At 48.4% G+C, this 15882-nt stretch overlaps 1 protein-coding gene across 4 annotated transcripts in view; it reads right to left on the reverse strand.

Annotated features, from left to right (window-relative positions):
- Nucleotides 1-2221: 2221 nt before the first annotated feature.
- The window catches only part of llgl2 (LLGL scribble cell polarity complex component 2), a 38108-nt gene continuing 24447 nt past the window's right edge, over nt 2222-15882 (reverse strand). For 2 of the 4 annotated variants that reach the window (XM_041899499.2, XM_041899559.2), the window contains 19 exons: nt 15801-15855; nt 15461-15615; nt 15156-15367; nt 14879-14946; nt 14420-14573; nt 14169-14273; nt 13552-13647; nt 13133-13329; nt 12876-13023; nt 12587-12734; nt 12385-12501; nt 12077-12243; nt 8122-8386; nt 7863-8013; nt 7707-7735; nt 7434-7481; nt 7118-7160; nt 6821-6882; nt 2222-4685 (listed from right to left, as the gene is read on the reverse strand). In XM_041899499.2, coding sequence (XP_041755433.2) covers nt 4681-4685; nt 6821-6882; nt 7118-7160; nt 7434-7481; nt 7707-7735; nt 7863-8013; nt 8122-8386; nt 12077-12243; nt 12385-12501; nt 12587-12734; nt 12876-13023; nt 13133-13329; nt 13552-13647; nt 14169-14273; nt 14420-14573; nt 14879-14946; nt 15156-15367; nt 15461-15615; nt 15801-15855 — 2225 coding nt within the window. In that variant the 3' untranslated portion in view covers nt 2222-4680. The remainder of the gene's footprint in view (nt 4686-6820; nt 6883-7117; nt 7161-7433; nt 7482-7706; nt 7736-7862; nt 8014-8121; nt 8387-12076; nt 12244-12384; nt 12502-12586; nt 12735-12875; nt 13024-13132; nt 13330-13551; nt 13648-14168; nt 14274-14419; nt 14574-14878; nt 14947-15155; nt 15368-15460; nt 15616-15800; nt 15856-15882) is intronic. The other 2 variants (XR_006003533.2, XM_041899634.2) reach the window with 2 other exon arrangements.

Raw genomic sequence — 15882 nt, forward strand, 5'->3', positions numbered from 1 at the left:
TTCTTCACAGTAAATTCATATCACCCTTTTCAGTTGAAGAGCATTATATTATAGCTAATCTACTAAAACAAAATAATATGTAGCTGAAAAGGTTTTACTTATGGACCAGGTAACGGCATGTCAACAATATGAAAAGGCATTGTATTGGCTACATGAGTGTACAATATGCTCTAAACAGCACATTCTGGCAGAGATCATCATAGTCCATATGGGCCAAGGTGCTTTCTGTCATGTTTGAACAGACAATTAATACATTCTCCCTTTTTCCACCAATAGAGTGAGGTGTTGAGCTGCCTGGTCTTTGAGGGCTGTCCTATTGGAGAGGTTACGTTTCACCAAAGCGATTGTGGCCCAGGCACTTAGTGAACAAAGCACTGCTCCATAATGGATTATTAAAACTCTTGGCTGTGCTTGTATGAAAACAGATTCCTCCTTTATCCACTTGACCGGCCAGCACCAAACTCACGAGGCTCAGGATATACCCTCAGGCCATAGCCATCAGATGTACAGTGGGGAGAACAAGTATTTGATACACTGCCGATATTGCAGGTTTTCCTACTTACAAAGCATGTAGAGGTCTGTAATTTGTATCATAGGTACACTTCAACTGTGAGAGACGGAATCTAAAACAAAAATCCAGAAAATCACATTGTATGATTTTTAAGTAATTGATTTTCATTTTAATGCATGACATAAGTATTTGATACATCAGAAAAGCAGAACTTAATGTTTGGTACAGAAACCTTTGTTTGCAATTACAGAGATCATACGTTTCCTGTAGGTCTTGACCAGGTTTGCACACACTGCAGCAGGGATTTTGGCCCACTTTTCCATACAGACCTTCTCCAGATCCTTCAGGTTTCGGGACTTTCAGCACCCTCAAAAGATTTTCTATTGGGTTCAGGTCTGGAGACCTGGCTAGGCCACTCCAGGACCTTGAGATGCTTCTTACGGAGCCACTCCTTAGTTGCCCTGGCTGTGTGTTTCGGGTCGTTGTCATGCTGGAAGACCCAGCCATGACCCATCTTCAATGCTCTTACTGAGGGAAGGAGGTTGTTGGCCAAGATCTCGCGATACATGGCCCCATTCATCCTCCCCTCAATACGGTGCAGTCGTCCTGTCCCCTTTGCAGAAAAGCATCTCCAAAGAATGATGTTTCCACCTCCATGCTTCACGGTTGGGATGATGTTCTTGGGGTTGTACTCATCCTTCTTCTTCCTCTAAACACGGCGAGTGGAGTTTAGACCAAAAAGCTCTATTTTTGTCTCATCAGACCACATGACCTTCTCCCATTCCTCCTCTGGATCATCCAGATGGTCATTGGCAAACTTCAGACGGGCCTGGAAATGCGCTGGCTTGAGCAGGGGGACCTTGCGTGCGCTGCAGGATTTTAATCCATGACGGCGTAGTGTGTTACTAATGGTTTTCTTTGAGACTGTGGTCCCAGCTCTCTTCAGGTCATTGACCAGGTCCTGCCGTGTAGTTCTGGGCTGATCCCTCACCTTCCTCATGATCATTGATGCCCCACGAGGTGAGATCTTGCATGGAGCCCCAGACCGAGGGTGATTGACCGTCATCTTGAACTTCTTCCATTTTCTAATAATTGCGCCAACAGTTGTTGCCTTCTCACCAAGCTGCTTGCCTATTGCCCTGTAGCCCATCCCAGCCTGTGCAGGTCTACAATTTTATCCCTGATGTCTTTACACAGCTCTCTGGTCTTGGCCATTGTGGAGAGGTTGGAGTCTGTTTGATTGAGTGTGTGGACAGGTGTCTTTTATACAGGTAACCGAGTTCAAACAGGTGCAGTTAATACAGGTAATGAGTGGAGAACAGGAGGGCTTCTTAAAGAAAAACTAACAGGTCTGTGAGAGCCGGAATTCTTACTGGTTGGTAGGTGATCAAATACTTATGTCATGCAATAAAATGCAAATTAATTACTTAAAAATCATACAATGTGATTTTCTGGATTTTTGTTTTAGATTCCGTCTCTCACAGTTGAAGTGTACCTATGATAAAAATTACAGACCACTACATGCTTTGTAAGTAGGAAAATCGGCAAAATCGGCAGTGTATCAAATACTTGTTCTCCCCACTGTATGTACCTTGTTGTGAATGTTGTGATAGAGGGGAGGACAGTCAGAGCATGGCTTGAACCAGCAACCCTAATGTTCAATCAAGCAGTGAATAAAGTCAAACTTCATAGAAAGGAACAGACATGAACTCGTGAAAAAACAAACATGTATTCATTTTCCAGCAGGACATTGTAGTGTGAAAGTTAGATTCAAAAATTAGGGTTCTCATACTCAACCATTCACTACAAAAATATATTCTAGAGCAGACCACTAAAATGCTAAAATACCCAGCATTTCGAGAAACAGTACCAAAATATTTCCTTGTAAGATCTGACTATTGCAGACAACCCCCATTAATAAAACAGACCCAACCGTTAACAGGCCTAGAATCATCATATAGCACATATATATTAAACATTTGACTACAATATCTTAATATTACATTCCTAAATTACATTATTCATTGCGGTGTTGAAAAAAAAGGACGTTTACATGATAAAAATTTAAAACCCCCATAGAAAGTTGTTCCCCTAGAAAGTACAACATGGTATGCTACACAGTAGTGGACAAGTACCTACGACAGGTTATAACTTATAACTGGTTATTACACGTTAACGAGCGGACGGTAGGGGCAGGTCAGTTGGCCAAAAAAGCGCTTGGGGAGACATTTACGGCACAGTGGTCTTATATGACTAGTCTGGTAGGCAGATCTGTTTCTGAGTTGGCAAAAGCAAGAACGGAGCCTGTATACACAAGGAGCGCTGATCCAGGACCTGTCCATATTACACAAGGAGCGCTGATCCAGGACCTGTCCATATTACACAAGGAGCGCTGATCCAGGACCTGTCCATATTACACAAGGAGCGCTGATCCAGGACCTGTCCATATTACACAAGGAGCGCTGATCCAGGACCTGTCCATATTACACAAGGAGCGCTGATCCAGGACCTGTCCATATTACACAAGGAGCGCTGATCCAGGACCTGTCCATATTACACAAGGAGCGCTGATCCAGGACCTGTCCATATTACACAAGGAGCGCTGATCCAGGACCTGTCCATATTACACAAGGAGCGCTGATCCAGGACCTGTCCATATAATCTTCCAGACATAAAAAGGCTAAATTGATCCTAGAACAGCGCTCTTCCTCAGAGGCTTTGTGGATATGGTTTCTGCTCTAGCTACCAGACTGTTGTTCTAGTATCAGGTGTGGATATGGTTTCTGCTCTAGCTACCAGACTGTTGTTCTAGTATCAGGTGTGGATATGGTTTCTGCTCTAGCTACCAGACTGTTGTTCTAGTATCAGGTGTGGATATGGTTTCTGCTCTAGCTACCAGACTGTTGTTCTAGTATCAGGTGTGGATATGGTTTCTGCTCTAGCTACCAGACTGTTGTTCTAGTATCAGGTGTGGATATGGTTTCTGCTCTAGCTACCAGACTGTTGTTCTAGTATCAGGTGTGGATATGGTTTCTGCTCTAGCTACCAGACTGTTGTTCTAGTATCAGGTGTGGATATGGTTTCTGCTCTAGCTACCAGACTGTTGTTCTAGTATCAGGTGTGGATATGGTTTCTGCTCTAGCTACCAGACTGTTGTTCTAGTATCAGGTGTGGATATGGTTTCTGCTCTAGCTACCAGACTGTTGTTCTAGTATCAGGTGTGGATATGGTTTCTGCTCTAGCTACCAGACTGTTGTTCTAGTATCAGGTGTGGTTTAAAATGAACTGTTGTGATTCCACAGATACTCATGTGTTGCTCTCGCTCTCTCACACCAAACAATGTCTTGTCAGCATCAGCAAACAAACTACTACGTCAAAACAGGTCACTTTTTTAAACATTCTTGTTTTCCTTGTACAGTTTCCCCCCCCCCCCATCCATCCATCTAGATTGTAGATCAAATCAAAACAATACAAAATCACATTAAAATTAAATTACTAATAAAACAGGAATAAAAACATGTCCGTCCGTCCGTCCCTCCTCCCCCTCTCCCCCGTGTCTCTCTCTAAGAGACGAAGGCAAGCGAGGATGTGCTGAGGCAAGGTTGGGATTGGACGAACCAGAGTTCCACAGGTCCGCTTGGGTTCAATGGCGAAAGGCTGAAGGTCGGAAGGCCGTGACTGGGGTCGGGGTGAGGAGAGAGTGGGTGGGTGAGTGAGTAGGGTGTTTTAAATGCAATTATGGCTTGTGTGTTAACTAAGTGGCTTTGGAGAAGCGCGTCAGCGGAATGACCATATTATCATTACCACTGTGTGGCAGGTGTAGAGGTCCTGAGTGTAGGAGGGTATCACAGTAAAGTGGTTGGTCTTTAGGCACAGCCGGTGGTCCCCCTCTCCATATCTCTCCTCTCTATATGGGCTAGTCTCAGATCACACCCTAGTCCTCATACACTACACCACTCACCCTATATGGGCTTTGCTCAAAAGCAGTGCACTACTTGGGGAATACAGTGCCATTTGGGGTTCAGCCTCTCAGGCTAGGGGTCAGGGGTGAGTCTCTGGGGGCTAGGGGTCATGGTTCAGGGGTCAGTAGTGGCAGTAGTAGTGTTGGCGTAGTTTGCTAGGCAGGAGTCGCTAGGCAGACTCCACGATCATGCCCAGGAGAGGCTGGCTCAGTCTGAGAGCGAGAGAGGCAGAGAGAGAGAGAGGCAGAGAGAGAGAGAGAGAGAGAGAGAGAGAGAGAGAGAGAGAGAGGCAGAGAGAGAGGCAGAGAGGGAGAGAGAGGCAGAGAGAGAGAGCGAGAGAGGCAGAGAGAGAGAGAGGCAGAGAGAGAGAGAGGCAGAGAGAGAGAGGCAGAGAGAGAGAGAGGCAGAGAGAGAGAGAGGCAGAGAGAGACAGAGAGACAGAGAGGCAGAGAGGCAGAGAGAGAGCGAGGCAGAGAGCGAGAGAGAGAGGGAGAACAAGAGATGAGCAAAACAAATGAACAACCTCAATGCCATCGCCATAGTAATCATCATCACCATTGTGATACTCATCATACTCCTCTAGACTAATACTGATCCAGACCTGGGTTCAAATACCATTTCAGACCTGGGTTCAAATACCATTTCAGACCTGGGTTCAAATACCATTTCAGACCTGGGTTCAAATACCATTTCAAATATCTTAGTTACTTTCACATACATTCAAAATAGATATTCAGTGGCTGAATATTTTTAATGTTTTTGGAAACACACTTGGAAAGTTTTAGAAAAAACTAAAATACACTGACTAAAATACAGTACACTCATGCATTTAAGCTAGGTATTTTAAATTGTATTTAAAAAAAATACTAAACAAAAATATAAATGCAACATCTAAAGTGTTGGTTCCATGTTTCATGAGCTGAAATAAAAGATCCCAGAAATGTTCCATCTGCACAAAAAACGTATTTGTTCACATTCCTGTTAGTGAGCATTTCTCCATTGCCAAGATAATCCATCAACCTGACAGGTGTGACATATCAAGAAGCTGATTAAACAGCATGATCATTACACAGGTGCACCTTGTGCTGGGACAATAAAAGCACACACTAAAATGTGCAGTTTTGTCACAAAATGCAATGCCACAGATGTTTCAAGTTGAGGGAGCGTGCAATTGGCAGGCTGACTACAGGAATGTCCACCAGAGATGTTGCCAGATAATTTAATGTTAATTTCTCTACCCTAATCCGCCTCCAACGTTGTTTTAGAGAATTTGGCAGTACGTCCAACCGGCCTCACAACCGCAGACCACATGTAACCACACCAGCCCAGGACCTCCACATCCGGCTTCTTCACCTGCGGGATCGTCTGAGACCAGCCACCCGGACAGCTGATAAAACTGAGGAGTATTTCACTCTGTAATAACGCCCTTTTGTGGGGAAAAACTCATTCTGATTGGCTGGGCCTGGCACCCAATTGGGTGGGCCTATGCCCTCCCAGACCCACCCATGGCTGCACCTCTGCCCAGTCATGTGAAATCCATAGATTAGGGCCTAATTTATTTATTTCAACTAACTGATTTCCTTATATGAACTGAAACTCAGTAAAACCTAGAAATTGTTGGATGTTGCGTTTATATTTTTGTTCAGTATAGTTATAGGTGTTATGTGATGAAATTAGGTGGTCTTCCTTTCTGCTGAGTGGCATTGGTATTGTGGCTTTATGTGATCTCTGGTCACGTTTTCATTCATCTCAGTTAACCCAGAACTAAAAGCTTGCATAATTTGGTCAGACGCTTAGTTATGTTGACGTAGTCTGGCTACATTCGTTTAAATGCCCTGGTGTCATCCTAGTGGGTCTGTCACAGTGAAGCCGCAGGGACAGACTCACCGTTTAAAAAAAATATATAAAACATTAATACAAAATGATCACTAAAGTAGTGCACTGGGCTTTTACTAGTCCTGTATTAGCGGACTGATATAGATGCCTTTGGCGCAGGCAAAAAAAAATATGTCTCCTCCCCATGGCTGCGCCCCTGTCCAGTCATGTGAAATCCATAGATGAATGAATTTATTTTAATTGACTGATTTCATATGAAGTGTAACTCAGTAAACACGTTGAATGTTGCGTTAATATTTTAGTTCAGTATAGTATTTGAAATAAGTACTTGAAAATACTATTTGGAAGACTATTTGGTTTTTTACAAATAACCATTCAAATACTCAAAGTAAAAGTACTCGTTTTGGGCTGTGTATTCAAAAATACTCACACAGAAAAAGTATTTGAAATACCAGATACTCAAATACACATGTATTTGAAGCCAGGTCTGCACTGATCATATCCAACTCACCTCCATTGGACAGCACCTTGCCTCCAGCGAGAGCACTCTTCACGTTGTTCTCCAGGAATGCCCTGTATCAAACACAAATTAGCACCAACAAAACACATTGGCATGTTAAGAGTTAACAGCATTGGGCCAGTAACCAAAAGGTTGCTGATTCGAAAGCCCGAGCTGTCTGTGCCCTTGAGCAAGGCACTTAACCCTAATTGCGCCTGTAAATCGCTCTGGATAAGAGCGTCAGCTAAATGACTAAAATGTCAAACGAAACAGTTTCATGAACACTTGGCTTCAGGGACGAATACTCACGGCTGGTGTCCTTCTAGAGATTTCTGGATCTCCTGAAGCACAGCTGTGAGGAACAAACACGTCAGACCTCAGACACACAATGATGATTGACAGTTGCCATGAATTAAGTTGGTCACGATGAAACATGCAATGGTATGGTTATGGATTCCTATGTAGCAGATAGAGCTGATAGTCAGGTGTACTGGATGCCAACAGGACAGTCAAAGTACACACTTCAACGTGGCTCAGCTGGCGAAAGCACGGCGCTAGCAACCCCGCAGGGTTCACATACTAAAACGTTGCTGTTGGTTACGGTTAAGTTCTGCTGGTTACTCACTCTCGTCATTCAGCAAAGCATGCTCCATCACACGTCTAGCAGAGCGCTCTGAAAACAAACCGCATCGCAGGACGCAGTGAGAACAAACTGTCCTCTTAAAACACAGGCAGCAAGCTGATCAACAAGCAAACAGGCTGACAGCCTAACAGAGACTGTAAGCGCTTGCTGAAGTACTCAGTTAGGCATAGACACATGCACGTTTCAGTACTAGTGACATAACTATAGGATTATACTCTAGTTGTTTAAAGTAGCACCAACGGCGTGTGATCTTACCCACGTCGTCGGTGTCCCTCGTAGAATTTCTGGAATGAGAAAAAAAAAGTTCTGTAAAATGTGAAAAGTTACAATTAAAGTCAAAAAGTAACTGTCAAAATGCAGTGCTTCCAAAGTCGATAGTGAAATCCCACTAAAGAGAAACGGTGGGAGTACCTGTGCTCCACAGAGGCCCCGTCAGGCTGTGCCCGAGGCAGGGTGGAGCAGGGTGTCTGGGAGGGCACCTCCACAAGAGAGCGGGGCTCCACCACACAGCGAGCGGACAGAGAGAAACGCTCAAACTCAGACGGAGAGATCAGGTAGAAACCTGAAGAGGAGAAAGACGACAGGAGCGAGGGAGGAAGGAAAGCTGTACACATGAAATGTAAAATGCTTGTGTGAGGTCAAATGTGCGTGTCACGCTCTCCGGCCCTACCCTGTCCGTGCTTGGTGAAGACACAGGATGCGATGCCGCTCACGTCCTCTCTGCGGATACATGGGTACTGGACCTGCAATTTCACCCCAGGCAACGACACCACGTGGAGGTCTCCCTGATTGGTCAGGACGGTGAGGCCGCTCTCACCGTAGTCCTCCGAGCGGCTGCTGCCGAACCAGGCCACGCCCACCCGGCGCACGCGAGAGCCGTCGATGGCGGTGAGCTTCAACTTCATCTTAGCGCTCACCTTCGGCAGGGTGAACACCTGGAGACAGAGATAAACATTCAATTATTCAAGTCTTGGAGGACAAAACATATTCTGTGTTTCTTTATCAACCTGTGGCCAAATAAAGTGTGAGTGGGTAAGGTGTGTGTGTGTGAGTGAGTGGGGTAGGGTGTGTGAGTGAGTGAGAGGGATAGGGGGTGTGTGTGAGTGTGTGGGGTAGGGTGTGAGTGTGTGAGTGGGGTAGGGTGTGAGTGAGTGAGTGGGGTAGGGTGTGTGTGGGTGAGTGGGGTAGGGTGTGTGAGTGAGTGAGTGAGAGGGATAGGGGGTGTGTGAGTGAGAGTGAGTGGGGTGTGTGTGAGTGTGTGGGGTAGGGTGTGTGTGTGTGTGAGTGTGTGTGAGTGGGAGGGATAGGATGTGAGTGGGTGAGTGAGTGGGGTAGGGTGTGTGTGTGTGGGGGTAGGGTGTGTGTGTGTGTGTGGGGTAGGGTGTGTGAGTGTGTGAGTGTGTGTGAGTGGGAAAGGGTGTGTGTGTGTGTGTGTGTGTGAGTGAGTGGGGTAGGGTGTGAGTGTGTGTGAGAGGGGTAGGGTGTGAGTGTGTGTGAGTGAGTGGGGTAGGGTGTGAGTGAGTGTGAGTGAGTGGGGTAGGGTGTGAGTGTGTGTGAGTGAGTGAGTGGGGTAGGGTGTGAGTGTGTGTGAGTGTGTGTGAGTGAGTGAGTGGGGTAGGGTGTGTGAGTGAGAGTGAGTGGGTTGTGTGTGAGTGTGTGGGGTAGGGTGTGTGTGTGAGTGTGTGTGAGTGGGAGGGATAGGGTGTGAGTGGGTGAGTGAGTGGGGTGGGGTGTGTGTGTGTGTGTGTGGGGTAGGGTGTGTGTGTGTGTGTGTGTGGGGTAGGGTGTGTGAGTGTGTGTGAGTGAGTGGGGTAGGGTGTGTGTGTGAGAGAGGGGTAGGGTGTGAGTGTGTGTGTGTGAGTGAGTGGGGTAGGGTGTGAGTGTGTGTGAGTGGGGTAGGGTGTGAGTGTGTGTGAGTGAGTGAGTGGGGTAGTGTGTGTGAGTGGGATAGGGTGTGAGTGTGTGTGAGTGAGTGAGTGAGTGGGGTAGGGTGTGAGTGTGTGTGAGTGAGTGAATGGGGTAGGGTGTGCGTGTGTGTGAGTGAGTGAGGTAGGGTGTGTGTGTGTGGGGTAGGGTGTGAGTGTGTGTGAGTGAGTGAGTGGGGTAGGGTGTGTGTGTGTGTGTGAGTGTGTGTGAGTGGGAGGGATAGGGTGTGAGTGGGTGAGTGAGTGGGGTAGGTAGGGTGTGTGTGTGTGTGGGGTAGGGTGTGTGTGTGTGTGTGTGGGGTAGGGTGTGTGAGTGTGTGAGTGTGTGTGAGTGGGAAAGGGTGTGTGTGTGTGTGAGTGAGTGGGGTAGGGTGTGAGTGTGTGTGAGAGGGGTAGGGTGTGAGTGTGTGTGAGTGAGTGGGGTAGGGTGTGAGTGAGTGTGAGTGAGTGGGGTAGGGTGTGAGTGTGTGTGAGTGTGTGTGAGTGAGTGAGTGGGGTAGGGTGTGAGTGTGTGTGAGTGTGTGTGAGTGAGTGGGGTAGGGTGTGTGTGTGAGTGTGTGTGAGTGGGAGGGATAGGGTGTGAGTGGGTGAGTGAGTGGGGTGGGGGTGTGTGTGTGTGTGTGTGTGTGGGGTAGGGTGTGTGTGTGTGTGTGTGGGGTAGGGTGTGTGAGTGTGTGTGTGTGGGGTAGGGTGTGTGAGTGTGTGAGTGTGTGTGAGTGAGTGGGGTAGGGTGTGTGTGTGAGAGAGGGGTAGGGTGTGAGTGTGTGTGTGTGAGTGAGTGGGGTAGGGTGTGAGTGTGTGTGAGTGAGTGAGTGGGGTAGTGTGTGTGAGTGGGATAGGGTGTGAGTGTGTGTGAGTGAGTGAGTGAGTGGGGTAGGGTGTGAGTGTGTGTGAGTGAGTGAGTGAGTGGGGTAGGGTGTGAGTGTGTGTGAGTGAGTGAATGGGGTAGGGTGTGAGTGAGTGAGGTAGGGTGTGTGTGTGTGGGGTAGGGTGTGAGTGTGTGTGAGTGAGTGAGGTAGGGTGTGTGTGTGTGGGGTAGGGTGTGAGTGTGTGTGAGTGAGTGAGTGAGGTAGGGTGTGTGTGTGTGGGGTAGGGTGTGAGTGTGTGTGAGTGAGTGAGTGGGGTAGGGTGTGAGTGTGTGAGAGGGGTAGGGTGTGTGTGTGTGTGGGTGAGTGAGTGAGTGGGGTAGGGTGTGAGTGTGTGTGAGTGAGTGAGTGAGTGGGGTAGGGTGTGAGTGTGTGTGAGTGAGTGAGTGAGTGGGGTAGGGTGTGAGTGTGTGTGAGTGAGTGAATGGGGTAGGGTGTGAGTGTGTGTGAGTGAGTGAGGTAGGGTGTGTGTGTGTGGGGTAGGGTGTGTGTGTGTGTGGGTGAGTGAGTGGGGTAGGGTGTGAGTGTGTGTGAGTGAGTGAGTGAGTGGGGTAGGGTGTGAGTGTGTGTGAGTGAGTGAGGTAGGGTGTGTGTGTGTGTGGGGTAGGGTGTGAGTGTGTGGGGTAGTGTGTGTGTGTGTGTGTGTGTGTGTGTGAGAGTGAGTGGGATAGGGTGTGTGTGTGTGGGGTAGGGTGTGTGTGAGTGTGTGTGTGGGGTAGGGTGTGTGTGTGTGTGTGTGTGTGTGTGTGTGTGAGAGAGAGAGTGGGATAGGGTGTGTGTGTGTGTGAGTGAGTGGGGTAGGGTGTGTGTGTGTGTGTGTGTGTGTGTGTGTGTGTGTGTGAGAGAGTGAGTGGGGTAGGGTGTGAGTGTGTGGGGTAGGGTGTGAGTGTGTGAGTAGGGTGTGTGTGAGTGGGGTAGGGTGTGAGTGTGTGGGGTAGGGTGTGTGTGTGTGAGTAGGGTGTGTGTGTGTGTGTGTGTGTGTGTGTGAGAGAGTGAGTGGGATAGGGTGTGTGTGTGTGTGAGTGAGTGGGGTAGGGTGTGTGTGTGTGTGTGTGTGTGTGTGTGTGTGTGTGTGTGTGTGTGTGTGTGTGTGTGTGTGTGAGAGTGAGTGGGGTAGGGTGTGAGTGTGTGGGGTAGGGTGTGTGTGTGTGTGTGTGTGTGTGAGAGAGTGAGTGGGATAGGGTGTGTGTGTGTGTGAGTGAGTGGGGTAGGGTGTGTGTGTGTGTGTGTGTGTGTGTGTGTGTGTGAGAGTGAGTGGGGTAGGGTGTGAGTGTGTGGGGTAGGGTGTGAGTGTGTGAGTAGGGTGTGAGTGTGTGAGTAGGGTGTGAGTGTGTGAGTAGGGTGTGTGTGAGTGGGGTAGGGTGTGAGTGTGTGGGGTAGGGTGTGAGTGTGTGGGGTAGGGTGTGTGAGTGTGTGTGTGTGTGTGTGTGTGTGTGTGTGTGTGTGTGTGAGAGTGAGTGGGGTAGGGTGTGAGTGTGTGGGGTAGGGTGTGAGTGTGTGAGTAGGGTGTGTGTGAGTGGGGTAGGGTGTGAGTGTGTGGGGTAGGGTGTGTGTGTGTGAGTAGGGTGTGTGTGTGTGAGTAGGGTGTGAGTGTGTGGGGTAGGGTGTGAGTGTGTGGGGTAGGGTGTGTGTGTGTGAGTAGGGTGTGTGTGTGTGAGTAGGGTGCGTGTGTGTGAGTAGGGTGTGTGTGTGTGAGTAGGGTGTGAGTGTGTGGGGTAGGGTGTGAGTGTGTGGGGTAGGGTGTGTGTGTGTGAGTAGGGTGCGTGTGTGTGAGTAGGGTGTGTGTGTGTGAGTAGGGTGTGTGTGTGTGAGTAGGGTGTGAGTGTGTTATCACCTTAAACTGTTCCTCTGATATCACCAGTAGCTGGTGTGAACCCTGCATGTCAGCTGAGCGGGCCAGGTCGTGTGCCACCTCCAGGGGCTCAGGCAGAGGGGAACCGTGGCCGTCCAACACCACGATGCCCACTACTGGAGCGCGGTGCATCAACTGGATCTCCTTAGCTGGAGAGAGAGAGAGAGAGAGCGAGACAAGGTACGTTTTGGTGTTTGCTTTCACTGACTTCTTTAGAGAGATGGACGAGAGGAGAGGGTCAATGGAGGCACGAGGGAGAGAGATGTGTAAGGACGTCTGTGTGTTCTCACCAGGGTGGGCGGTGACGGGGTCCTCTGCTCTGCGTTCCGCAGGCGGTAGGCGGAGCTGGTAGGCGAATACTGAGCCCCCATTGGTCCCTGCCCACAGAGAGGGCGTGTTGTGGGAGCCTATAGGACAAAAGAGGCATGAGCAATATGAGTCATCACAAATATTAACTAGCCCAGCGTCTGTGTGTGTGAGAGAGAGACCTACTGTCTGAGAGGAAAGTGTCAGCGAAGTAGAGCGTGCGTACGAGGCCGGTGAAGGAGTCGTCTGGGGATCGAGGCTCGATCTTTCTCTGAACAGGAGCTAACTCCATTTCTGCTAGCTCGGCCTCCAGACGAGCATTGGCCTCCTGCACCTAGAGGCACACAGAGAGAGAGGAGTCTGTTTGAGACACACTTCCTGGTCTTCAACAACTGATCTTCAGGGACTTGGTTCAATAAGGATTCATGCAGTCATGTTTAACATAAAAAAAAAAAAATGTTTGGTTGTTGTTTACCTTAGCTGCACTGTTGACGTGGTGTTTGCGTAAAGACACTCGGCTGCGTCTGATCCTTCTGAAGGACTGGCGGAGAGACTTCTTAATGCTCTTTACTCTGGATAGAGGACCTTCCATAGCCAGCTGGTCACTGGGGTTCAGGGTACACCTACAGGAGGGCAGGGGTTAACACACACACAGTAGTCTAAATCCCATCTCCGCTACCGGCCATTATTTTGAAGTCATACAGGCAGAAAGATGCAGAAACACACTCTTACCTGACGAGGACGTTGTTTTTCTGCTGGTAGTCGTAGAGTCCGAAGCCGTGGCTGGTGCCGAAGGTCACTAGTTTCCACTCAGAGTGCAGGGTGAGGGCAGTGACCACGGCCGGAGGCTGACACTGGATCAGGGCAAAGGGCTGGAAACCTGGGGGGAACGTCACCGGATCCTCCTTCACCACCAGACGCGTGTGGCCCTGATAGGAAGAGATGGTTACGCAAACGTTATAGAACGTTAACGAAATGTTATAGAATGTTACCAAAACGTTATAGTATGTTACCAAAACGTTATAGTATGTTACAGTATGTTGCCAAAACATAAAACGTATTGATCACTCATCATCTTTAAACTCACTGAAATCCAATGAAATCAAAATTGCATTGCAGTATCTACATTTGTATAACGTCATGTGGTTTACCTTCCAGCGGAAGCCCTCCTGGCCCTGTAAAAGGTCGGCTACCGAGGCTTCCACCGTCTGTTCTGCTGCCTCGTCATTCAGCTCCAACACCAGGATCTACGGAGGGAGAGTTCAGGCAGTAACAGGTGTGGTAGTGGTTTTCTAACACTCAGTCAGACGTTCACCTTTCTCTGTCAGTGTGCACCCCTGTGCTGGTCAACTAACTCAGACCCCCCCGTTCTTTTGTTAATGACAGATCAGAATAGAAGAGCCTTCCCCCTGATGATCCAGTGCTCTATAAAAGGAGGAGAGATCAGTTTCATTTCCACATTTTCTGATTAAAGAAGTGGCTTATTTATCAGAGTACATTATCTAATGACTATAGGAGAGTTATACAGCATGGGTCTGGAAAATGGGTCGTTCACTGAATGTGTGACTGTCCGTGACCCAAATAACCTCAGGAAAAGATTGCCATGGGGAATCACGACCTGGTGCCAAAGAATGTCGTAAATAAAGATAAAAAAAAAAAAAAAAAAAGGCTGGTTTTATACCAGTAATGTCCAAAAATGTCTGACGCTGCACTTTGGTAAACTGGCCACCAGAGGGAGTAGTGGTTGGTTTTCCCCTGGTCAACTCACCTGTCCAGCAGTGCCAGCTACCGTCAGGTAGCCGCTGTATTTACACAGGTGGATCTTCTGAACGCCCAGACGAGGGTCATCACTGTACGGGTCAAAACATCCCACCTGGGGGGAGAAGAGGAGAGAGGGACATGGTATTTATTCAGAGTCACTACATACACAGGGACACCTCTATACCTTTGTGGTTCATGGATGTTATTATACAAACATCAGAATGGTGGTAACTCATTTATACACACACACACACCTACCTTTCTGAAAGGTGGCCACTCTCCCTCTGCGCCCTGGTTCATGTTGTCATTGGGGTCTGCATCAGTGTGGAACACCCCTGCCGTGCTCAGCTTATACATGGGGTACAGACAGACCCCCGACGCATCCCAGAAACGCACCGTACCGTCCTCATGCCTGTGAGAGGGGGAAGGAAGATGAAGACAGGTTTGTGAGGATTAACAAGCAGAGAAACAAATTACTTTAACTCTTTGAAACCCTGTTCACGGTCTCCATAGCAACATTACTTTAACTCTTTGAAACCCTGTTCACGGTCTTCATAGCAACATTACTTTAACTCTTTGAAACCCTGTTCACGGTCTCCACATAGCAACATTACTTTAACTATTTGAAACCCTGTTCACGGTCTCCACATAGCAACATTTAACATAGATCCTAACTTGTATTGAAATGAAACTAATGAGCGGTGAATGTCCACTGACCCTGTGAGAAGTAGGTCTCTCTGAGGAGCGTCTGGAGACAGGTTCTGTCCTCCTGTTATAGGCCACGGCTGGACGGAGGGAGACAGGGGGAGACAGAGGAGACAGGGGGAGACAGAGGATGAGAGAACATGTAAGAGAGAGGATTTAGGTGAATCAATTTGAGCTCCATCAATTCAGACCGACTTCCTGCTCAGGTGTTTGCATGGGTGCATGTATGTGTGGTGCAGGAACTTGCTTGAGCAGTGTGTGTGTGTGTGTGTGTGTGTGTGTCACCTACCTTCTTAGAGTAGTGTGTGTTCTGCAGTGCCCCTGCAGACAGGACCTTCTCCCACAGCTTCAGGGGTATAGCAGAGACATGATGGGAGCAGGTGATGGCAGAGCAGTGGAGAGGCACCAGGTACGGCGTCTGGATGACTGGCCATCCTTCAGTCTGGAGATCGATCACTACCAGCTCCTCTTCCACTAGCACGACCAGCGCACTGGGGTCGCCTGGACAGAGGGAGAGGGATTAGGCTGGCTGTGTTGGTGGTCAGTGTGTGTGTGTGTGTGTGTGTGTGTGTGTGTAGCCCCCTGCCTTTCTACCTGTGTGATCTGGTCCGTCTCTGATGACGAAGAAGTCGATGATTCTGGAGGTGAAGTCCAGAGCCACGTGTGTTTTACTGTGGATCACACTGATACAGTGTCTGTCTCCGTAGCTGGCCCTGGGCATGCCGCCACTGAACAACAGGAAGGGAGGCCTGGACACACACACACACACACACACACACACACACAGGGAGAAGACAGAACCAGATCAGAAGATATTTACAGTTGGATTCATGTAGAACAATGGGGGACGTGAAATCTGTTGGGGAAATAATAATTTGGGGTCGATACAGCAGACACAGGGAGTGAGCACGAGGAAGGAAAGAAACTCACTCACCCTTGTTTTGTAGGGAGCTGGATGATTTTAGAGATGGCCTTACAGGGGAAGTGGCCTGCACAGGAGAGACAAACCGTCAAAT

The sequence above is a fragment of the Coregonus clupeaformis genome, chromosome 1, assembly GCF_020615455.1.
Source record: "Coregonus clupeaformis isolate EN_2021a chromosome 1, ASM2061545v1, whole genome shotgun sequence".
Classification (NCBI taxonomy): Eukaryota; Metazoa; Chordata; class Actinopteri; order Salmoniformes; family Salmonidae; genus Coregonus; species Coregonus clupeaformis.